The sequence below is a fragment of the Elgaria multicarinata genome, chromosome 1 (genome assembly GCF_023053635.1).
Source record: "Elgaria multicarinata webbii isolate HBS135686 ecotype San Diego chromosome 1, rElgMul1.1.pri, whole genome shotgun sequence".
Taxonomy (NCBI): Eukaryota; Metazoa; Chordata; class Lepidosauria; order Squamata; family Anguidae; genus Elgaria; species Elgaria multicarinata.
Genome location: NC_086171.1, coordinates 67979194 through 68003325, shown reverse-complemented (window position 1 = coordinate 68003325; position 24132 = coordinate 67979194). Strand labels below are relative to the sequence as shown.

Sequence of the window (24132 nt, the reverse complement as noted above, 5' to 3'; positions counted from 1 at the left end):
AGAAAGCAAATGAGGAAACTAAAAGAAAAGTAACTTTTTCAAGAACCTAAGTGCAAGGCAGAGGTGAGGGACTAAGCTCCAAAACACAAGAACATGCTTTTGAACTCAAATGATGATGGTGCTTGAGAGCGGCACTTTGCTTTGCAGCATGGCGACCACCCAGTTAAAAAATAACAATTTTTTTAAAAAGAAATAAAATAAAAATCAGGAGGGGCAGGAAGCTGCCAGGAGAAGTGTTCATCAGCACATTGGTGTCCACAGACACCATGTTGGAGATCCCTGCCTTAACCCAACAGATGCTGCCCTTTCTTTGCACCTAGCATCTCAGATAGCATTCGGGGTCAATCTCAACCAGTCATATCTTGCCCTTGCTCCACCTAGCTTTGCTCTGTCCCATGGCCCCCACAATGGGGCCTATATATATAAGTGTGTGTGTGTGTGTGTGTGTGTCAATCAAAAGCTAGCAATTCCTATGCATAACCTGTGGTCCCATTCATATGGCTGGAACTCTTCTACCTTACCTTTTCCCACCATAGGGAGCAATCCAGAACTCTTAAAATCAATGGGAGTGTTGTAGTGGTGCTGAAGGGGAGGCATATTGCATCCTTTAAGGCAGTGTTAGGGAGGTTGCTCAGCACTGAGGGGGGATACTGGAAAGCAGGAAGGCGATAGCATGATCTTCATATTACAGACGCATTGGAATAATTTTATGAACGGAGCATTTTATGACGTTTTCAAGAGCTGCACTGCATTTAGAAAACCTCACTTGACTTTTTAAAAAGAATTGATCTTCAGATTTAAGGCTGATTCATCTCCCAGGGGTGTGTGTGTGTGTGTGTGTGTGTGTGTGTGTGTGTGTGTGTGTGTGTGTGTGTGTGTGTGTGTGTGTTTCAAATTGGGCCAACATATTTCAGAGGAAAGCAACCGGATGGTTTTCTTTTACTACACTGCATTTCCTTGAGCATCTTTTAGCCATGGACCAAAAGCTTCAGGTACAAAAACATAAAAAGGTGCTTCATTGGATTAACCAAATGACTATTTAAGCTCAGTATTTTGTTTCCAGCAGTGGGTAGTCAGATATCTCTGGAAGCTCACCAGTCAGATGCCAAGGGAGTTCTTGGGAGTAAGTCTCATGGGCGTGTTCTCTTGCTTCTGGAATCTTGCCATAACTGGAAAAGGCATCCCGTGGTACAAAGAAGCCGGGATCCTCAGCTGGAAAAGAAGTGGCTAAAAGTCATATTTAGCCAATGCAAAAGGTCATTTATTTCTGAGGGAGCAAGGGATCTCAACTGGAATGGTTTGAGGTTGGTAAGGGGGGCTTGTTGTGACAGTAAGTCCTGAATGTTAGGTGTGCAGTATAAAGTGACCACTATTTCTCCCATGCTACAAATATGTCATAAATCATTAGTCACCAACCTTTTTGGAATTTGAGGAACTGCTGTAGGCACCATCACAAAATGGCTCCCGTGGAGGATGTGGTTAGTCACATCATGGCTGCCGTGGGGCCTGTCTAGTCAAAAGTGAGCTAAAGAGGAGCAGGGAAGAGAAATAGTGAAGCTAGAGACTGGGAGGGAGGGGGAAATAACAAGGCAAAGGGGGGAGAGGAGAGAAAAAGAGCAACACTGGAGTCTGGGAGTGGGGATAGGGTGACCATATGACCGGATTTGCCCGGGCAAATCCGGATTTTTTTTTCAAAGAGCCTCTAATGGGAATTAACAAAAATGCTTATAACTCCGCCATTTTTTAAGATAAAGAGATGAAACTTTGTACCATGATAGGATTTAGGTAGAGCTTTAGCCACACCAAATTTGAAACAGATCCGTTCATCCATTGATTTTTTAGAATTTTTTTAAAAATTGAGGTTTTAAAATTATTATTTTTAAAATCGTCATTTTTAAACATAAAGAGATGAAACTTTGTACCATGATAAGATTTAGGTAGAGCTTTAGTCACACCAAATTTGAAACAGATCTGTTCATCCATTGATTTTTTTAGGATTTTTTTTAAAAATGAGGTTTTAAAATTATTTTTTAAACTTTCATTTTTAAAGATAAAGAGCTGAAAGTTGGCACCATGATAGCTTTTAGGTAGAGCTTTAGCCATACCAAATTTGAAACAGATCTGGGGCCAGTAGCAAACCCTGTTAACAACAACAGCAGCTTGCAATGAGTGAAGATACAGTCAGAAAAGATATTTGAGGGAAGGGGAGAAGTAACACACAAAGTATAGCAAAAGCTTCAAAGTACAGCAAAACCTACAAAAGTAGGAGTGAGTGAAGTTAATTTCAGATACATTGAATCTCTCACTTGTTCTTTATTTCAGTGATTTTAACATTAAGATGTTATGTAGAACAGATTTGTCTAAAATGTGTGCTGTAAAATCAGACATGTGACCAAGGCTATGTTCGGGTGGGCACGCCCCCTTGGTACTGGACACGCCCCCTTGGGGGCGACCATGTTGTCCTCCTTTTTGGTTTCCAAAATATGGTCACCCTAAGTGGGGAGAAACAACAAGGTAAAGTGGTGGGTGAGAATTAGTGAAGCTAGAGGCTGAGAGTGAGGGAGAAACATGGAGGCAAAAGGGGGGAGAGAGAAAGCAAAGCTGCAGGCTAAGAGGGAGGGGGGAAGGTCAGGCAGCGACAGAGCTTCATGGGCATCCTTAGAGGTGCCTGTGGGTGCCACGTTGGGGAGTCCTGTCATGAATGGTTGACATTTGCTCTGTTGATGGTCCAGTTCCCTGATTAGTTCCCAGAGACCACTGCCTAGCATAGCAAAGTAGCATCTGCCATTAGGCCTTAAACTAAAAAATTAACATAAAGGTAGCTTTTAATTCTCCTTTATACTTCTGTTCTTCTTCACTGGTAGTCCTCTTACCTACAATTCTGATTATCCAGCCCTTGAATACTTAGAAATAAAATGTTTTACTTTCTGACTTTGCCAAATGGAACTATTGAAGAAATGAATGTTAAAACCTCAAAGAACTTTGGCCTCCCAAGGCCTGGACAAATTCTAAAATTCTCCTAAACACTCTTCTTTTAATTGATAATTAGATTTGTTTGCTCTTAAGTCATCAATCAGAATGCTACCCAATTAAAAACATTGGCACTCAATCCATTTTAATTGTGTTCTGCCAATGCACGAGCTTCTGCAAATCAGATACGTTTTAGTTTATGCACTGAGATAAGTCAAGTGAGTGCAATTTTTAAGACTTCCATTTCTACAGGCCTGAATTGATGGAATTGTATGTTGTTTGTTCATCTAAACTAGGTTACACAACTCCTTTCAGTGCACTTATCATTCCATTACTGATTAACCAAATATACAGAATCCACTAAACCATGGTATATTGTTCAATATAGCAGGCTATATAAGATTTGTATATTTCTCTTGCCGGTGCGGTTTGTGGCAGGCTGTGTATTAGCACCATCTAGTGACCATTGGAGAATATAATTGTAAAATACCCTTAAAGTAGGATATGATCTATTTTGTTGCCTATTATTATTATTATTATTATTATTATTATTATTATTATTATTAGAATTTCTATACCACCCCATAGCCAAAACTTCCTGGGCAGTTTATAAAGATTTAAATACAGTATGTAAAGTATTCAAATATCAGTTATTATAAGTTATTTTGAAACCTTCAGTTTTTAATTTAAAGAAGAAAACAAAAAAGCCCTAAACTTTGCACTTCAAGAGATAATTTCATCATACAAGAAAATAAACCCATTTTCAGGAAAGCCAGTGAATACAGTTTTGGATTGATCAGGGATCTAAACTTAAATTGTTGCTTTTGATAACCTATGGTTGAAACAAATAAAATCAACCAATTCAAGGTCACATCACAGTATCCCAGGCCTGTTTTGCTGAATGCAACTTTATTGTGTGATCTCGCTGTGCTCATAAAAACCTCTGCTTTAAAAGTTCAGATTAAGGCTTTCTTGTCATTTCCCCAGCTAAAATTACCGTGTCATGGCTACATGAAGGGTTTGCCCTGGGGTGGCTTCGCAGTAGTGGCACGTCATCTACATGACGCAGCTGCCATTATGAAGCCATCGGGGTGGGGGGCAAACCCCAGAAACTCCCCTGAAAAAAGTCGGGCATTTACCCTGGGTTTTTTTGGCAGTGGAGGCTTGTCACAGCCTATGGCACCCCCTGATTGGTTGCCATGGACTGGACAGGGAAGGAGGTGGACCTCAGGAAAGGTCTGTGACTCGTGGGAAATAAGGTCTGTGTCTCGTGGAGGAGAGGAACGGGCCCCGCACTTCTTTAAAAATTAAAAATAAAAATCGAGAGGAAGGAAGGAACGTAAGTGCGGGAGCCTGGTGCCTCATGGTGCCAAAGCGCCGCCGTCAAGATGGGGGCCAGTTCTTCTACTTTATAGTGGGCAGTCCTCTGTTTAAAGGGCTGCCAGGATACAGTTCTGAATTTAAGAATGTCTGTTTGAAGAGCTGTCTACTCCAAGTCCAGTTTTAAGATAAAGGGCTGTAAGGACGGAGAGCAGGGCAATCAAATGTTAGAAGCCACACAGATCACCTTTCTTTCCTACTATGGTGAGATGTACTAAATTTCAGTTTTTATTTCTAAATTTGCAACTATATGTGTAAACCAGCACATGCAAATTCAGTGTAATTCTGTGTCCTCTTTTGTCCTCTTTTTGGGCAATGCCATCCTATCCCCAGCTGGTTTCCCCTCTATCTGAGTCTCTCAACTAAGTTCCATTGCTCATGATGACTAGTGGTGTAGTGGTACATTTTGACGTGCAGGAGCCATAGCCACAGCACCAAGAGGAGCCCAAACAATGCAGGTAGTTACCTCGATCCATATCAGTAAGCCAGTTCCAGCAGTTTTATTTCCACCAGGAGCAGGTCTTTGGTAAATGATTGGGACTTCATGGCCCATTCAAACCCAAGCCACCCCAAACTACTTTTGCATCACAACAGGGAGTGATATATTGCTGCCAAGAAAATCCATTTCTCCCCAACTATTCTGAGAATTGCAGCTAAGTTCAGAGGGAACAGGGAATTCTGAAGGGATGTTTTATCAGCATCCCTGCTCATAAAACAGTGCAGGCACTGTGTCCCTCAGAGCTCTGCCTCCATGATACCACTGACGATGACACCCAAGCCATGTAAGGCAGGCAGCCCTCTGAGGTTCATGAAACTTCCTGTTCTGCTGGGTAAAATTAGGAGTGAGGTGGGGTTGTCGAGCAAACCACAAGGTCTAGGTTTCAGGCCCCATTCAGCTTGGTGGATTACAAGGTATTTATTTTATTCCTTTGTTTTGGTATTTGTATTCTGTCTTTCTACACCAAAAGTGTACTCTGGGTGGTTCACAACAATATGCCATCCTATTGTTCTATAACATCTTGGGGGGGGGGGGGGGTATAGAAATGAATGACTAAATAATAACAAAACAAGCAAAAATACAAGTCCAAAAATAAAAGGAAGAGATCAACAGCAGCAATAAAACAGCACAATAAAGCACAACAGAACAGTTAGATTTGGAAAACATCAGTTTGGTGCTCCAATGTAAAAATGCCTGCCAAAATGGAGCAGTCTTAAGAGCTTGCTTAAAAGAGAGCAAAGAAGGGGTCAAGTGAACCTTCCTGGGAATTTGTTCTATGATTTAGGTACCTCTCTTACTGTGTCTCTCTCGTCCCTTCCAGCCATACTTCAGCTGGGGAAGAAAGAACAAGACAGGCTTCTGAAACTGAGCAAAGATCTCAGACATAAGGTACATTTTATCCTGCATAGAAAGCACACCTATTGTGAGAAAAGGCATGCATCTCTTGTATGGATTATTATGTGAAATGATATACATTTGTTATTAATCTATTTTGTTTTTATTGTAAATTTAACAAAACAAAAAACAAATCATTAAAAGAAGGAAAAAACAACAAGAAATAACATGCATAGAAATATCAATATTCCATCAAATACAACATTCTCGAGAGGAAAAAGGAGACTGTGTAAGCTTCAAGAAAGATAGACCAAATATCCATATATTTATTCATTTGCAAGTGGCGCTTATATACCACCCGTTCAAGATATTGATAATGTTGTTAGGTCCTCAATCCATTGCATTATAGAAGGTAAACATTTATAATTCCAATGTTGTAATATCAGTCTTTTGGCTGTCATAAGGGCTCAGAAAATCCATTTGCGCTGACCTTACATTAACTTCCAAGAAACTGTTAAATAATTTAGGAGGACATGCACACCATTCAATATTAAAGAGTGTTCCAATATAAAGTTTAGCTGTATTATGGCGTGCTTCCAAAAGGAGGTGACATATTGATAAGAGAAGCCTTAGATACATTACATCTCCAACAATCATGCAAATAAACAAACTCTTATTAAAAAGATTTTAATAAACCCAAAGCAAGATTTTTTGCTGAATAAGGTGTAGCCTAAGATCCATAGCTACTTCAGGTACAGACAATAAAACAATGATCCATTGATTAGGCAAAACAGAGCACTACAATTCTCTACTCCATTCCTGTCTTCGACCCTGAGTATCATATTTATTCACTGATAACAAGTATTTAAACATGAATCATGGGTCCATAGGACTGGTCAACTACTATAAATGTTTCCAATAACAGTGGGGACCAAACCTAGATTCCAGCAAGTGTTGCAATTGCAAGTATTGCCATTCAGCCATAGCAGGAAAATCGTATTTCGCACATAAATCAGAAAATGACAGAAACTCATTGTCTATGGACCCAACGATAATTCATCCAAATGATATACGTGTGTTTCACAGCAGAAGAGAGATTGCCAAACTTCCAGTTCTGTAGAATAACCTGCCTCCTTTAATGTACACATCTAGGACCATGGGTATTCCAGAATTTCAAATTGCCAGATGTGCCCATGGCCCCAAAATACTTGCCTGCCCCTGCGACAGTCAATTCTACCACTCCTGCCAGTCTCTACAGCCTGGCTGTCAAGCTCATTCCCTGGCTCAATCCACTAGATTCAAAGCCACCCCCATGGAAGAGAGAGCCAGGCTGCATACTTGCATACCATAACAAGTACTGATCATCTATGGGGTTTATATAGCCCCAGAATGGCACTATGGCACATGTTTTACTTGATGTGAGGCAGGCTTGCTAGAAAGACAAGCCACCATCAATGTCCTAAATTTCAATGAACCATCACCCTTAAGAGGGAAAGGGGAAATGTTTTCTTTATGAAGCGCCATCTAAACTTTTTATTATCTTTCTTTTTTCAAGCAAAACTAATCATGAGAAACCACAGAGAGGGGGGGGGGGCTCTGTGCAGTTTTGTTCCCCCTCTCGAAATGTTGTCTAAAGTGGTAGGACACAAAACTAAATAAAGATGTTTACTGACAGACTAATAAACAAATGGGCCCATTTCGATGTAACCTTGATGAATGGAGCATCCAGGTGTTTTCAATAATGGCAATAAGCACTACAACTCAAAGTATTTCTGATTCAAGTATAATGCATTATTAGGCCATTAGAGGCTGAGTATAGAAGGCCATTTGTGCTCAGGCCTATCAATAATGCTGCTTCCCAGCTTACATTTAGACCAGGGGAATTAGTCATACTGATATTCTATTTAATAAAAACCTAAAGAAGACGCATCAAGAATCGCATTACATTTTAACAGGGTTACAGCAGCCCGGGAGGACCACAAGTTTAATTTTCATAAGAGCATTCATTCCTCAATTATGTCAAACATGAAAATGTAAATGGCAAATTTAATGCTAACAATATCCCTCAAAGCACATTGGCAGGTAGGCAACCATTATGTTGAGTGAATGCCGGCTGCATAACAAACAGGACCCAAAGTAGATGGCAGGATTAAATTGCGAAGTTGAGTTCCGTTGATTATGGGGGCAGGCTGCTCAAGTGATGGGGGGTGTCATACAATATGCATGTAGGCGAGGGGGTGGGTTCCCTCCCTCCCTCCCTCTAAAGCATTTGCTGACGGTGCAAGCGGCATAATTAACTTCGGTTGACTGCAACAGCTGGAGACCCTGAATGGGTTACTTTGAATCCCTTCAAATAAATGGGCTGGTTCTGTTTCAGGTGAGGCTAATGGACTGGTTTAGTTGCTTTGTTTTCAGCTGGCTATTTTTACCTCAGACACCAGGGCCTAATCTACATCAAGCAGGATATTGCACTATGAAAGCGGTTTGTGATATGTGTCCATGGGCCCCAACAGTTGTCAGTGCACTTCAACACCGCTATAAAGCAGTAGTGTGGCTCCTGCCTCTTATATACTGCTTTCATAGTGCAATATCCTGCTTGGTGAAGATGAAGCCCAGGACAATGGAATCTTTACCTCCCAGGTCACCTGGAAGTCATCTAAAACGTTCAGTTTTAGTGGCGGTTTGCCAGTACAGAATGAGCATATTGTGCTGCAAGGAGCTCGTCGTGTCTGGAGGGGCTTGAGAAGACAGGGGAGTTAGATATGTGTAAATGTTGACACTTTGCAGAAAAGCCTGAGACAGTGTTTAAAAGGCATGTGCAACTTAACCAACACCAACATGATAAATAAAACAGGTGTTCTGTCATGCAGCAAAGGATTTGGTGGCAATGGCTTAATTAGAGAGGGGTGTTGAATGTGGGGTCCACATTCCAGTAGTGGGAGGAGTAAAAAATACGAGCATATTTTAGCATAAAGCTCTTAGAGCATTTCTACACGAGGCTTTTATTGTGCTGTCATGATTACTCACGGGTTTTTGCCTGTCCTTTACATGGCATCGTCAAACCTCAGGACCACTTCCATTATTTTGGGCCGTTATGGGGGCTTTATTTACACCTCCCAAAATGTGATAAGAGATAAACTAGCAAGCTATATTTCCAGTGAAGTTCCAGAACTGCGCTATACTGCAGCAGTGGATGTATAATGAAACATATTGAATTTGCTGACAACAGACACAGATTTTGGGCTTCACTTGTAATGCAGCCGATCTTCATCCCACCAGAAATCTGGAAGCAAAAGCCCTGGTAAGGATGCAGCATTTTAGCCTCATGTGGAGAAGCTCTTACTGCCAGTAACTAAGCATTAGGGGAGGCATTTTAACAGTTTAGAATGGCGAAAAAACTGCGCAAAACCTGAGAAACTAGGGTGACCATATAAGGAGGAGGACAGGGCTTCTGTATCTTTAACAGTTGCATAGAAAAGGGAATTTCAGCAGGTGTCATTTGTATATACGTAGAACCTGGTGAAATTCCCTCTTCATCACAACAGTTAAAGCTGCAGGAGCTATACTAGAGTGACCAGATTTAAAAGAGGGCAGGGCACCTGCAGCTTTAACTGTTGTGATAAACGGGAAATTTCCCCAGGTTCCCCATATATATAAATGGAAAGGAAAGGAAAGGAACCTCTCGTGCAAGCACTGAGTCATTACTGACTCTTGGAGGGACGCCAGCTTTCGCTGACGTTTTCTTGGCAGGCCTTATAGCGGGGTGGTTTGCCGTTGCCTTCCCCGGCCGTTATATATAAATGACACCTGCTGAAATTTCCTTTTCAATACAACTGTTAAAGATACAGGAGCCCTGTCCTCCTTTTCATATGGTCACCCTATGAGAAACCACCAAACAATTGACAGTTAAGGGGGAAGGGGTGGGGCCTTCCAGGGAATGCTAGAAGAGCAGTTTTGGACTCCTGGAGAGCCAGATGTGGCCTGCTTTAATTCATGCTGTCTCAATCTTGCCCAACCTGGTGTTTTCCAGATGTGTTAAGAGTGCAACTCCCAGCATTCCTCAGACACTATGACTGGCCGGGGGAAGCTGGGATTTGTAAGGGCTGAGAGGTGCTGAGTGTTTTAAGAGCTGGGGGATGCTGGGAGTTGTAGTCCAACATATATGGAGGGTACCAGGTTGGGGACAGCTGTTCTGGGTGAAGATTATTAGTCACCTTGGTCCTATCCCCAGCTGGAAATCCAACTGAAAAATTTTCAAGGAAGGATAGTGCCAGCAGGATGTGAATTCAGTCCATTCCACCACCCTAACATGTTATGGAGAGTGAGGGCAGAGCACTACACGTGGTTACTATTTTTGGTGACTGCTACATTTGTGTATGTGTGTGCAAGTGGGAGTTCTAATTATCAGTTTTTACCCATGGTAGCTAAAGTGAGCCTGGGTTTGTTATTCTCAATACACACCATGGCGCTACCCAACACTGAGAATTAAATACACCAAGCTGGAGGCAACTGCCGGGAACTACAAATTTCTCCCTCTACCAGTCAGGGGCTTGCTTGGAACTTGCACATCCCCTTCTGTGTCATGGCTTGCTCAGCAGTGCTGGAGTCATGGTGTGTTTGCTGCGATCAGAAGGTAAAGTTCCAAAGGCACAAGAGGAAATGTCAGTGTTGGCATCATGTTCTTCTAGTAATTTGGAAGTCTTGACACTCAAAGCTCCATCCGACGAGCGTTTTACTGCACGGTTGTTACTGAGCACTCACGGATTGCTCACATGAGGTTACCTGCCTCTCGCGCACCTTCTGCCCCTTCTAGCCTTTGTTGGGCCACAAAAAAACCCAGAAAAGGTCCGGTTGCTGCTTTTTCCTAACGGACTGAATGGGGCTAATTACTTCCTGTTCTCAGGAAGTGACGTCAGAACGACAGAAAAGCGACGGGAGCCGTGTGTTTTGACCTAGATGTGATGGGGCTTCCAGTGTTCTATTTGTTGTGGAAACACACACACACACCAGTTAGCTCTTTGCCACTTATCAGTCAAACCCCAATTATATTGAAAAGAATCTCTTCTCAATGGGCTTGGCTCAAATAATTGGCTACGCTCTAAATACGCAGACCTGAGGGGGATCTACACTACTGCTTTTAAAGCGCTTTAAAGCACTTTGAAAACATTTTGAAACCTGTATATGCAGTGTGTCCTGGGTCCCAACAGTTGTCAAAACTGTTATAAAGCGCTTTAAAGCAGTAGTGTAGATCGCCCCCTGCTTGCAAGATCTAGTAAAGTTTGGAAGGAAGAAGTGAGTCTGGCATAGCCTTTCATTCTACCATCTAAAACATATGTTTTGATCTGATTTACTGGTTCTTATATTACTCCTAATCTTTTGACATACAGAATGAGCTATACATTGTGGTTCTAAAAAGAAAAGAAAAAAAGAATGATTTCAGTACATATTTTTGTACTCACTTAGGGACATTCAGAATATATTAGGGCTTTGTTGGTTTTCATTTTAACAAGAAAAATCTCAAATTTGCAAAGCAGCTGAGCTCCATCTGTTCAACAGCTTTGGTTATACACAGGACCAGGGGTGGAGGTGGGGCTTGCTACTGCTAGTAGTGCTAATATTGCTGCAACTATAATGAGGTGTTGTGCATCACAGCATTATAAGATGCACACACACACCCCAACATCCAGGGAATGGGTCTGCAGAATCCACAACTATAGCAATAGACTCGGTTAGTCATGACAAACTTCTCATTGACAGACTTCTCATTGATTTATATGAGTCTACTCTAAATATGGCAACAACCCTTTATGCCAAACAGAGAATTTTAGAGTTGGAAGGGACCTTGTAGGTCATCTGCTTCAGCTTCTGCATGGCAATTCTTCAGATACTTAAAGGCAGGTATCATCTCTCTCCTTAATCTTCTTTTCTCTGTGCTAAACATACTCACTTCCCTCAACCTTTTTTCACAGGACTTGTTTTCCATACCACAACCATCTGCTCTCCTCTGGACATGCTCTAATTTGTCTGCATTCTTCTTAAAATGTGTCACCCAGACCAGCACAGAATAGAGTGAAACAAATACTTTTTGTGACGTAATATGTACAGTATATGCTGTTTCTGCAGCTTAAAATTGCATTCACTTTTGAAGTGCCCTTCAGGCAGCACAGGATCTGGGCTTCCAAGGGTGACCATATGAAAAGAAGGACAGAGCTCTTGTATCTTTTAGCAGTTGCATAGAAAAGGGAATTTCAGCAGGTGTCATTTGTATACATGCAGCACCTGGTGAAATTCCTTCTTTATCACAACAGTTAAAGCTGCAGAAGGGCTCCCGCAGCTTTAACTGTTGTGATGAAGAGGGAATTTCACCAGGTGTTGCATGTATACAAATGACACTTGCTGAAATTCCCTTTTCTAAACAATGGTTAAAGATACGGGAGTCCTGTCCTCCTTTTCATATGGTCACCCTAGGGCTTCCCAAATGAGTGTTGTGCTTTAAAACAGTTTATAATAGTAGTGGCAACTGTTGGGGCCCAGGACACACTCCATATACAGTTTTCAAACCATTTTCAAAGTGTCATATCCTGCTTGGTGTAGATCTGGTCCTTGTGTGTCATTGCCATGATAGGTAAGTAAACTTAAGAGCCTTTAATTAAAGTTCCCTCCTACAGAGAGGAGGCCACATGATTTGCTGTATATCTTGCTTCCTTCCGACTAGCCACTACTAAAAGCATGGAATTCTGCCACATCTCTGCCACTGTGTATGAATGGATTATTCAATCATTCATAATGTAGCAGAGTTCCCCAGGCTGCCTCTTGTGTCTGTGCATAAATCCTTCCAACCAGGAAACTGGGCAGGATTTAGGGGTAGAAGTCCAGGGCCCCACTCAGCAGAATGAGTAGGAGGACCCCAGAATACAATAAGACTGACTTCCCACATTTTACCATCTAAAGACTCTCCACCCCATAACACTGTTTGAAGTAAGTGAAGTAATACACATTACAATCTAAAGATGACACTCCATCCATAAGACCAATAAATTGGGAGTCTAAAATTACTTATCTGCACTGCTAGGAGGCATGCCCAGATCAGTGTCTCATGCAGAGATACAGTAGAAACTCTCTCCAAGGGCTGGTAGTTTGTATACACTCAGAGGAAATATTTCAGGAGTGGGGAAAATAAAGTGTGTTTTCCCATTTATAATAAAAAACCATTGTCCATTGATTGAAGTTACTCAGAAAGCAGCTTGGTTATTCAACACCTAATGTTTTGATCCTGCTGCATTTCTTCATCCAGGTCTTTCAGCAATATAGAAGGAATTTATAGGATCAAACATGAAAGTTATTCAGAATATATATTCAGAATATACCATGCTCCAGATAGAGGCAGGGGAAAAAGCCCCTTTTAGCTAAAGAAGCATTGCAAATTAACTAATTTTATTACTTTCATTACATGCCTTATCTCTTGCTGACTGAAGTTGCCTCAGGGAGAGTGACAGAAAACTCCTTTCCGCTGAAAGATGTCTGTGATTTGAAATAGGCTGAACTCCGTTTGAGGAATATTCAAATCCCATGACTAGCTAGTTACGAGTGGAGGAAAACTTTGACAAAGGAGTGAAGCTAAAGGGCTGGATCTTGATTTTAGCCATAATTAAAGTGCTTCTAGAGGAGGCTTTTCTCCGATGAGGACTGCTTCTCTCCTCCTTTGTGTTCTCCATGCAGGGAGTGTGGGGAAGAGTGAAGCCCAACTGGCTCAGTGATCATCTGTTGCCTTCTGACAGAGGGGCAAAGGGGACTGAGCCACCTTCACTCCACCCCAGTTGAGTGCTTCTCCAGCTGGCTTTGGTGCACATGGGATTTCCCCAGCTGGGAAAGCCCCCACATACTAATGCCAGGCCCCTGACTGACGTAGGGTGACCAGACCACCTGGAAAATCCTAGAGACCTCCAAAACAACACTAGTCTGGAGCAACCCGGGCAGGGGGGGGGGGGGAATTTACTGGGGATATGGCCACCCCAGCCATGACTACAGCCAAGCCTGGTTTCAAGCTGGCTTGCTTACTCAGAAAGTCTCAACTTTTGTGAGACTTCCAGCGAGATTTCCACATCCCAGAAGTCTTGCCAAATTTGAGACTGCAACTGGGAAGAGAGGGCACACTTTCACAACAAAATCAGTCCAGCCCAGCCATCGCAGAGGCAGCAGGGGTGCATCATCGTTCGTGGCAGTGGCATCGGAGGAGGTGGCTGCAAGAATGACCAGCAGCGTGGACCAGCATCGGCCATCGGGGCGAAGAAGGTATGTGGTGGCGGCGGCGGCAGGCTTGCTCCTACCCTCCCGGCTGGGCCTACAGTTGCAGCACAGCCAGCGCTGGCTTGGCTTGGCCTGGGCTTCCTCCCTCCCGGCCAGGCCTACAGATGCTGGGAAGTCAAAGGGCCAACACAGCCCCTTCTTCCAACAGCTGCACGTGGGGCTTAATTTGCTGCCCGGGCCTTAGCTGGGTGAGTGTGTGTAGGGAGGGGGACTGCCTTGGGTGTGTTTTAAAACTGTTATTTTTTGCCATGGGTGAGTATGTTGGTGTGTGTGGATTTATATTTTATTTTTAGCCCTGATTGAGTGTGTATGGGTGTTTGGTTGGTTTTTGCTTTGGTGCATGTGTGAATATTATTATTATTATTATTATTATTATTATTATTATTATTATTGTTATTATTATTGCCTTGGTTGAGTATGTGGATGGAATTTGTATTTTTATTGTTATTTTAATTTTTGACTTGAGTGTGTGCAAGTCTGTGTGGATTTATTATGTTGATGAATGTTATTTTGCCTTGTGTGGGTCACTATGGATTATTTTGACTTTGGTGGGGGTGGATTTTAATTCTAACCCACCCGGTTAAGTGTGTGTGGGGAGTCCCTGTAACCACACCCCCAAGGAGAGTCCAATACTTCAGACAATCATGTTGATCTGTATCAACAAACCTGTTCTAGCTGTTTCCATCTCCAATAGGGTCAGGTGTTTTGTAAACCTAATGGATCTTAATTTCCCTTTAAAATCAAGCTACCCCAAAAAGACTCTGCATTACATCAGGGAACAATATACTGTTGCTGAGAAAATTCATTTCCCCACAATTTGCTGTTAGTATTGTATCTAAGTTCAGAGGAACAGGGTAGTCAGGGGTGGCTGATGGTGCCAGAAACCTTGCTAATATTTTTTTTTAAGTGCTGGCAAGGTGTCCTTGCAAGCCCTAGGTGTTATAGGTAAGAGCCAGCACTTTGAATTGGGCTTGGAAACAATTTGGAAGTCAGTGCAAACTTTTCAGACTGGTGTTCTATGGTCTGTAAAACTTATTCCAGATAACAGTCTGGTCACCACTTTTTGCACTAGCTGTAGTTTCTGGACACTTTTCAAGGGCAGCCCCACATATGGTGGATTATGGTAATCTAAGCATGAGGGGATTTAAAGCATGGATCAGTAATGAACAAGCTGTATTCAGCAAATTGCTGGAGGGGATGTCAAAAAAAAAGGAACGTATTTACATATGTGGTGGGAATGTGAATTTGTTCAAAAATTGTGGAAAATGGTGTTTAAAGAGATCAAAGACATTGTTGGAATGGAAATTGAAGAGACACCTATGGTGGCATTGCTATCATTATATGGAGAATTAAAGTGTAACAAAGAAACAAAAGAACTGATAACGAATTTGCTGATGGCAGCAAGATTGATCATATCTAGGAACCGGAAGGTACAAGGAGATTATCATGTCGAAGATTGGTATAAAGAGATTTGGGATACTGCTATAAATGATAATTGACATGTAATATAAAAGTAAGAGGAGGGATAACAAATATGAATGATTTTGAGGGAATTTGGAATCAGTTCCTGGAATATGCATTATCTAAGGGGAGTGGAAAACCACCTCCAGAAGAAACAATGAGATTTTGGAAACAAGAATAGATCCCGGGGTGGGGGGGGGTGCACTTTATGTTATGGGATGATGTCAAAATATTAAATTAGAAATGTTATAAGGTTATTCAATTCTATGTATTATGATTTTAATTTGTAAAAAAAAATGTGTGTGTGTGTTTTATTACTGTATTGATGTATGTTTAAATTTAATAAAATTTAATTAAAAAAAAAAGCATGGATCAATGTAGACAGCATGTGGAAAGTGGCAACACTGCATTTGGATCATGTTGCTATTTTTGATATGCATGAAATTGAAAAGTCCTACATCCAACCTGGCTGTTCCTCTGTCAAAAGCGCCTAAGTGAAATCCCTCCAAGACATGTGTTGTCCTAGCACAATCCAATCTAACAGCTTCCTTTTAAGTTATCACACTTTCCCCTTGACCTTAAAATCTCGCCACGGGGATGAAAACTCCAAGACTGACCGAAGACCTCAATGGCAATTTCTAAAGAATTTGGTTCTTGGAATCAACTGTATTTTCCTTTTCAGGGATGGTTGTTTTAAGCCTGTGTGAGATGTTGTCAGTCACCAGCATAAGAGACCTGCTTGGCCCCCTGTTTGTGTTGGCAGTGTCCCGCGAGGAACTTCACACAGAGTCCCTCGCAGTATTGGCATGTGGTTATCACCACTCACCTCTCAAGACATCTTAGGATAATAAACCAGTAATTGAAAGGCGAGTTTAGTGCTGCTGTTTGCAGCGAGCCATGGCCGTTGAATGATTACCACAGCAGGCGGTGCGCTGGAGGTGCTGAAAGAGTCTATTAGTTTGCTTAGTCTCAGTCAGCATGGAGTATTAATACAAGCTCTCTGCAAACAAATAGACACAGCAGAAGGCTTGTGGGGAGCAAGGGGGTAGAGTTAACTTCTTCAGAGCTTCCCGAGTGGTCCTTCTCTAGAGGAAAAAGGAAAGGCAGCATGAGGGTTTGAAATATTAATTCTGTATCAATGTAGTAATCAACCAATTTTTAAAAAAATCAGGTAATAAGGAAGGAGTCCTACAACATTGTTCCATTTCTTCCGAAGAGCTTGGTCTATTAAAACTCACAGCAAATTATAGCAAATTTATCTGGCAATCTTTCCAACTTATTTAGCTTTTTAATGTGCAAAATGCTTTGTTTCTTCTTTCCAGTTCCATGGATTCTCTGCAAAGCAGGACATCTTTTAGTGGAGACAGAGAAGGAATAAGATGATGGGAAAGATATTAAGGTGGGAATGCTGCTCCAATGACATCACCAATTTAGGACCATGCGGATGTAACCCAGTGAAAGAAGGGGAGTTGCAAAATAGGCAGTAAGGGGTTTCCGCCAGCTCTAGTTAACCAAATGCCAGACAGGCAGGATGACAGGATTTCAACTCCAAACAGCCCCAGCCATCATGGCTAATGGTCAGGGATACTGGGAGTTGTAGTCTAAAACATCTGGAAGGCATCAGACTGGGAAAGGCTGATGTAAAGCTTCGCCCTCAACAGAGATAGATGTGGCGACCTTGGAGGCAGTGGCATGGATTGCATAGCCTTTGCTGCCTTTCATCCTGGCTTCTCTCCATGTGAGTGTATGTACAGCATGAGCATGTTTTGCAGCCTTTCTATTTGATTCAGCACGGAACGAAAATGTTTATCAAAGTAATCAGCTTTCCCCCACCTGATGCCCTCCAGATCTTTTGGACTTTAACTCCCAGCATTGCCCATACTGTGTGGGGTTGATGGGAGTTGAAATCCAAAATATCTGGTAGGTAACAGGTTGGGAAAGGCTGCTCTAGATACATCCCAAAGAAAAAGAGGGGAGGGAGCCAGAAATAGCTGGTCTAGAGAAGAGTCCTCAAGAATCTGTCCTAGCTTTAATTATCGCATAGAGGGGCACAACGGGGGGGGGGGGGGGGAGTCAGTATCAAGCATCTGGTGTATAAGTAGGCAAAAATACACGCTTCCCATTAATGGATGAATATCCCTTAAATCACCCACTTTGGTTCCATTTTTACAAACTGATTGTTATTATTTGCTCTTCAGAAGAAACGGGTGAAACAATTGTAGTGGAAATTCACTTTTATCAATAAAAAGGTTGATTTCCTAAAAAAAAGAAGAAGTTTACCTTGCTTTTCACCTTGCGTTGCTATGGCAAAAGGGGAACGTAGAATGTGCAGAGTTGCTGTCTCTCATGGCCAAGAATATGGTGCAAAGGGAAATGTGTGGTCAGCTATTTCTTAAGGCTGAGACATGTGGAGGATGGAAGCCAAAGGAAGATACAGAATGTATAAGTCAGCTACTTCCCATGTAGTCAGGTAACAGGTTATGTCATGCTTAAAACACTGTAAGCTTTGTGATTGGACAATTGACCTCCGCAATAAGGCGTACTCTAATTACATATGGAAACTGTAGAAATCTTTAAAAGTGTTAGACCTTGGGGCAGTGGTATTAGAGAGCTCCGTTGCAACACAGTGTTTTCTGTGTTGCTGCAATTAAGCAATTGGTGAGCGAGTGCTACCTGAGTTATGTCCAGACTCTTGTCCATGTAAAGATTTCCATGACACTGTAATCTTTATCAAACATTGTGTAAAATTGGATAAACCTAACTCACTAACATGGAGGGAAAGGGAAGAAAGTAATTTACATGATGCTTTGCTCTGACACATGCTTGTACAAGTCCACACTCATCTAAAATGGAGTCCTTTCACAGCTCCTGATACACAGTACTTTTGTTTCTTCCTGTAGGATATGGACGGGCAACTTATGGCTCTCCAGATGTTGTTGGACTGCAACTCCCATCTTCCCTCACCATTAATAAGCTGGGTAGGGCTGATGAGCGCTGCAGTCTGACAACATCTGGAAGGCCCAAAGTTGCCCACCCCTGCTGCAGAGACTGGTGCAACAATTCCATTTTGAATTATATGGAGACATGCGGAGACAAAAAGCACACGATAGTTTCCCATCCTGCTCCCACTGTTACTTTAACCCTAACACTTCCCCAATCTGGTGCCCTCCAAACGTGCTGATCATGCTGATGGCGATGTTGGAATTTGTAGTCCAAACACAATCGGAGGACACCAGAATAAGGAAGGCTGCTTCAACACATCCAAAAGCTACTGAGAGAGGGCATGTCTACACTATAGGATTAAACTGGTGTAATAACCATTTCCTCTTCCCAGGGTCCCTGTTATAAGGCAGCATGGAATCACTAATGGAGACTTCTCAGCACCTCACCAAACTACCTTTTCTCAGATGCGCTGAAAAGATCCCTCAGTATTAAACACTTTTTTTGTGAGAGGGAAAGCCCTTCTGTTGATCAGTGCAAATATGGCCTCAAATAGCTGTTTGTGAGCACAGAATGTTTCCCCCATGGGTGCAGAAGAGTAGCTAATGTGTGTAGCTCAGTAAGTTTCTCCTTTACATCATTGTGCTAAAATTAGTTTGCAAGCTTTGCTTTCTGATCCGCTGTAAGACTTGCTGCATGTGAGGAAGTTTTCCGTATCATTTTTTCTTTAAAGTGCCTAATACACCCTGGTCAAAGAACACCCCACCCCACGCTCAAAACCTTTACTAATTAGAACCACTTGTTGCCTTTCTGTATAAGATAATCCTTTTCTGCCAGAGCTTCAGCTAATTTTTACATTCTCCAGGGATCCCTTGCCTGCGGTGAGGCTCTGGCTCTGGCTGCCAAGCCATGTTAAAATCTGCCCGGTCCAAAACACGGGGGCTTAAGCCCCCGCCATGTGATTACAAACACTGAGACTATCCAGTGGCCTAAGCACATCATATGGCTGCATGCTCTGCACATTGGGGGTAACCATGTGGAAGAGACAATTCCAAGACAGGAAATTAGAGCACAGGTTTGAAGGAAGCAATCTTTCAGCACAGGGCGAAGCCAATCACCCGACTTTCAGTAATTGCAGCCTGACCAGCAAGATGGCAAAGGAATACGTGGGTTTAAAACTGCTCCCTCTCCCTTTCACTTTTAATTTATCATCAGTGGATTACTGGAACATTAAGAGGTAAAAATTTGAAGTTCCCTAATGAGGGGGAGGCAGTCGGTTTCTGACTTGAAATCACAGACCTATTTGAAGCCTGCAATGCACGGGTGACCAACCTGCAGGATTGGTCCATAGGTGGCACATTTGTGGGATTCCTGTCCAGGAGCAGAAAGGCCTGTTGGCCTGGTATAGCCCAAACTTCATTCCTGCCTCTGAGGCATCAAAGTGCTGCCTACGCTCCAGCCCTACCTCCTGCCCCAGTAGATTAGAGGCATGATTCTATAATGTTACTGGAGGTGCATATGTACACTGGAAAAGCACTCATCTTTGGAGCTGGTCTTGTGACACTCTTCACACACACACACACCAGTGTTGGCTACTCCTACTGCTGTAACGCAATGGTGGTTAGTTCTGTGGATAACGAGAGGCTGCTATGTGTAAGTCTGTTGAAAAGCTTCATTAATATATATATATATATATATATATATATATATATATATATATATATAATCTTTGAGTAATGCGCCTGCTCATACAAACTGTGTCTAACTCTTAGTATACCATCCATGTTTCCACATGCACATACCCTGGGTGCTTCCAAGTGGAAGTCTCCTAGCGCTACCAATTAGAAAGCATTGTGCAGCTATCCCATCTTTTTCTCTTTAATGGATTTTCTGCAGTAAGAAAAAAGACAGAACAAACAGTGGGAAAACACAGGAGGATTATGAGTAGAAGACAATATTATCTGGACTCCCACAGAATCCCGCCCCCTGCAAAATTCCACGAATGCTGCAGGTTGATGGCACGATAAAAACCTTGATGGAAGCATCCTCTCAAAAATTTCACAGATAAAAACAGGGACACATTGGTAACACACCATCTCTTATAGCAAGGATCGCTGCCGGAGCCCCCGTGCCCAATTATATTCTGTATTCATTTTCATTTGTCCTGCAATAACCCGTCCTCTACCAGTTTAAAAGCCAAGAGAGAGACTCTTCTTGAGCTAAAGGATTTGTTAGAGCAGCCTTCCCCAACCTGGTACCCTCCAGATGTTTTGAGCTTCAATTCCCATCAGCCCCAGCTAGCATGGTGAATAGTGAGGAGTGCTGGGAATTGTAGTCCAAAACTTCTGGGGGGTACCAGATTGGGGAAGACTGTACTAGAGAATCATAACTGACCTGCAATATATCAACCTTAATATGTATGTAGTTCAGCAGACCTCCAAATGCAGCTTCACTGTAGTCCTATACATGTCTACGCAGAGGTAAGTCTCCTTGAGTTCAAGGAAACTCATTCCCAGGTAAGTGAGTAGAAGATTGCAGTCATACAATGCAATTGTATGCATGTCTACTCAGAAGTAAGTCTCCTTGACTTCCATAAGATTTACTTTCAGGTAAATGGGTATAGGGTTGCATAGGGTTCGTGTCTATGCATGTGAACTTGAGGCAAGATGTAACCACCCCACCCCACTCATTGAAATGCCGTCAGACCAGAGTGGTGGTGCAGCTAAACTCCAAAGGATGATACCTATACTAACTTACATTAACAATGTTTTAAATTAGGCCATTTCCCAAAGGCAAAAAGAGGGGGAAATATGGGACTAATATATATACCCACTGCACAGAGCTACTCACACAAGAAGACTCTCCATGACAATGGAATGAACGGTGTGAAAGCATTTTCCTTTAGTTGTACAAATTTAGTGCTGTGAGAATCCAGGGAAGCAATTACAAAGTTGCGACAGTGTGGGCATTATCTCCAAAGGATCACCTATTTCCAGGACTAAAAAGCCCTTCACGCTTGAATGCTTTCTTTTCATGGGAAGGGAGGGGTGCTTTGGGTTTTGTTTTTAATATGAGAGATGCAGTAGGGTATGAGTGAGAACCAGGTATTTCTGAGCAGGAGCAGGGATGGCATATGTGTTCTGAAGCACATATAGGGCTTCTTCAGACAGGCAAAATAATGCACACTTGTGACCAGCCGCTCAGGAAGTTCCTTTTGATGCCATTGGCAACAGCCAGGATGTCTCCCACAGTTCCTCCCCATTAAGATGAAATAAACCGTAATGACATTAAATCAGTGTGTAAAGCTGACATTGCGCTATGAACTTGCTGAGGAACAACTTTCCATGTCTGCAATTGGGGAAGAAGAGGGTAAAATGCCTCCCTGCAACAAAGGGAGAGAGCTTTGACCCTCCACCCCACCAATGGCACCCCTTTAAGTTCCATGGGGCTTACTCCCAAAAAAGTGTGCTGAGGGTTTACAATGGGGCTTATTACCGAGTAAGTGTGCCTAGAGTTGCAGACTTAAAGCACAATCTTACATCAGATGAGCATTTTATAGCACGCTTGTTACTGACCACTCACGGATTTTCATGGATACTTTTCATGACACAGTCCACCTCCCGCACCTTTCCCGCTCCTCCTGCTCATTTTTCCATCACAAAAAAGACCTGGAAAATCCAGGTTTGTTTGTTTGTTGCTGTAACTGAACTTGCCACCATTTCCTGCTGTGTGCAGGAGAAGCAACGTGATAAAAACGCCCACTAAATGGGCCACGTGGTCATTGCTTGCTTCCTCTTTCTTCCCCATATGAAGAAAGAGAAAGATGTTCATCCCTATTGTAGGACAGCAGCAGGAGGCAAAGTGATGGTAGGGAAACACAATCCTCACTAGGGGTGTGCACGGACCCCCTGCTCCGCTTCACTTCCAGATCCGCGATTTTTGGATCGGGCCGCTTCGCCCCGCCCCCGCTCCGCCCATTTCCGCTCCGCTCCGCTCCGCTCCGCTCGGAGCTCCAGATCCAGATCAGAGCTCCGTTTTTCCCCCCCCCCCATAGGGTTGCATTGAAAGCTAAAAAAGTATACAACTTTTTTTCTGTTCAAGTTAGAAACCTCACGTTTGGCACCATGACACCTCATGGACGTATACACATGGACGCCAAGTTTCAAGGCAATCCCATCATCCCCTGATTTTTGGGGAATTTTTGAAAATCGGGCACCCCATTCAGACCCCTTGGGATAGCTCCGTCAATTTGCAAGTTAGAAACCTCAAACTCACCACCATGACAGCTTATCCATGTGTCCACATGGACACCCAGACTCAAGGCAGTCCCATCATCCCCTGATTTTTGGCACGGCTTAACTCACCCCAAATTGTCCCATTCTACAAATACGTCAATTTGCATGTCAGAAACCTATCCTTTGGTCCCATGACAGCTTACCCATGTGTCCCCATGGATGCCAAGTTTCAAGCCAATCCCATCATCCCCTGATGTTAGGGGAAGTTTTGAAAACCGGACACTCCAGTATGTCAGGGATTTTAAAGTTGCAATGCAGACAGCTCAATGGGGCCAGTTGAAAGGAAATCCCAACATGCCATGAGATAACCCTAAATCTTCTTGCACACTTGAAAAATGGATTTTTGAACTTGATAAAGTCTAAGTGAGCACAGGAAGGACTTCTCCCCTGAGTCAAAGCAAGACACATACACCATCCCTGCGAGGCGGGAAGGGGAGAAGGGAGGGAAGGCAGGCAGGCAGGCAGCATGCATTGTAGTGCTGCAAGGATGGCTTGAGCACTAACGCATAGCAAACCAACCCGTAAGCGGGCGCAAGGAGCAAGTGAGGCAAAGATGGCTGGTTGTTTCTTTCTAAGCCAGCAGTTACGCATTGAGGGGCATAGAGGAGGACGACTGGGAGCAAGCGTGCCGGAGGGTGCTGGGCACGAACCGCAAAGCCCATCTCCCAGGCACCAGGCGGGCAGAGAGGCAGGCAGAGCAGGCGAGGAGTCAGTCCTGGCAGATGCCCCACCACAGCAGCACCCCGGGGGAGGCAGGCAGGCAGGCAGGCAGGCAGGCTGCGGGCATTTCTGGGGGCACAAGGAAGTGAGGCAAGGATGGCTGGTTTCTAAGCCAGCACTGCAGTTAGTCACGCATTGCAAACGCAAACCAGGCTAGCAGAGGGGCAGGCAGAGTGACATGTCATAGATCTAGTATTGGGGAGGAGTCAGTCCCGGCAGATGCCCCACCACAGTAGCACCCTGGGTGGGCGTTGGAAAACGCCGTCTTGTGGGTCCATACTTCCCCCACCCCATTTCCGGCAGGGTTGCCTGCCTAACCCTTGTGGGGATGGGAGATGGAGAGCTTAGAGTGGCAGTGCCAGCAGCAGCAGCAGCAGCAGCAGCAGCAGCCGCAGCCGCCTTCGGCTTTCCCCTGGAACCAGTCGCCTTGCCCGCCTCTTTCCCCAGCAAGATCGCCTGGTGCTGCCTCTGAAGATGCATCTTCATGCTGCTGGTTCCATAATGCCCTGTAGATGAACCCCTGCTTAGGGTGAGTTTGCAGTGGCGACAGACAGCAAAGCGGGGATCCGCTCCCAACTCAAAGTGGTCCCACACTATGCTTGTCTTTCGCTTCCGTGGTGACACCACCAATTGCCCGCCTGAGCTCTCTGGTGTTGCCACAGAAACAGGGGTGGCAGCAGAAGAGGGGTGGGATGAGACTGGGGAGAGAGCCTCGGCCTGCTGCTG

At 43.4% G+C, this 24132-nt stretch overlaps 1 protein-coding gene across 1 annotated transcript in view; it reads left to right on the top strand.

Moving 5' to 3' along the window:
• Positions 1-10100: 10100 nt before the first annotated feature.
• Positions 10101-24132, top strand: part of SEPTIN7 (septin 7) — a 203186-nt gene continuing 189154 nt past the window's right edge. The window contains exon 1 of the mRNA XM_063123435.1: positions 10101-10109. Within this exon, the coding sequence (XP_062979505.1) occupies positions 10101-10109 (9 nt within the window). The remainder of the gene's footprint in view (positions 10110-24132) is intronic.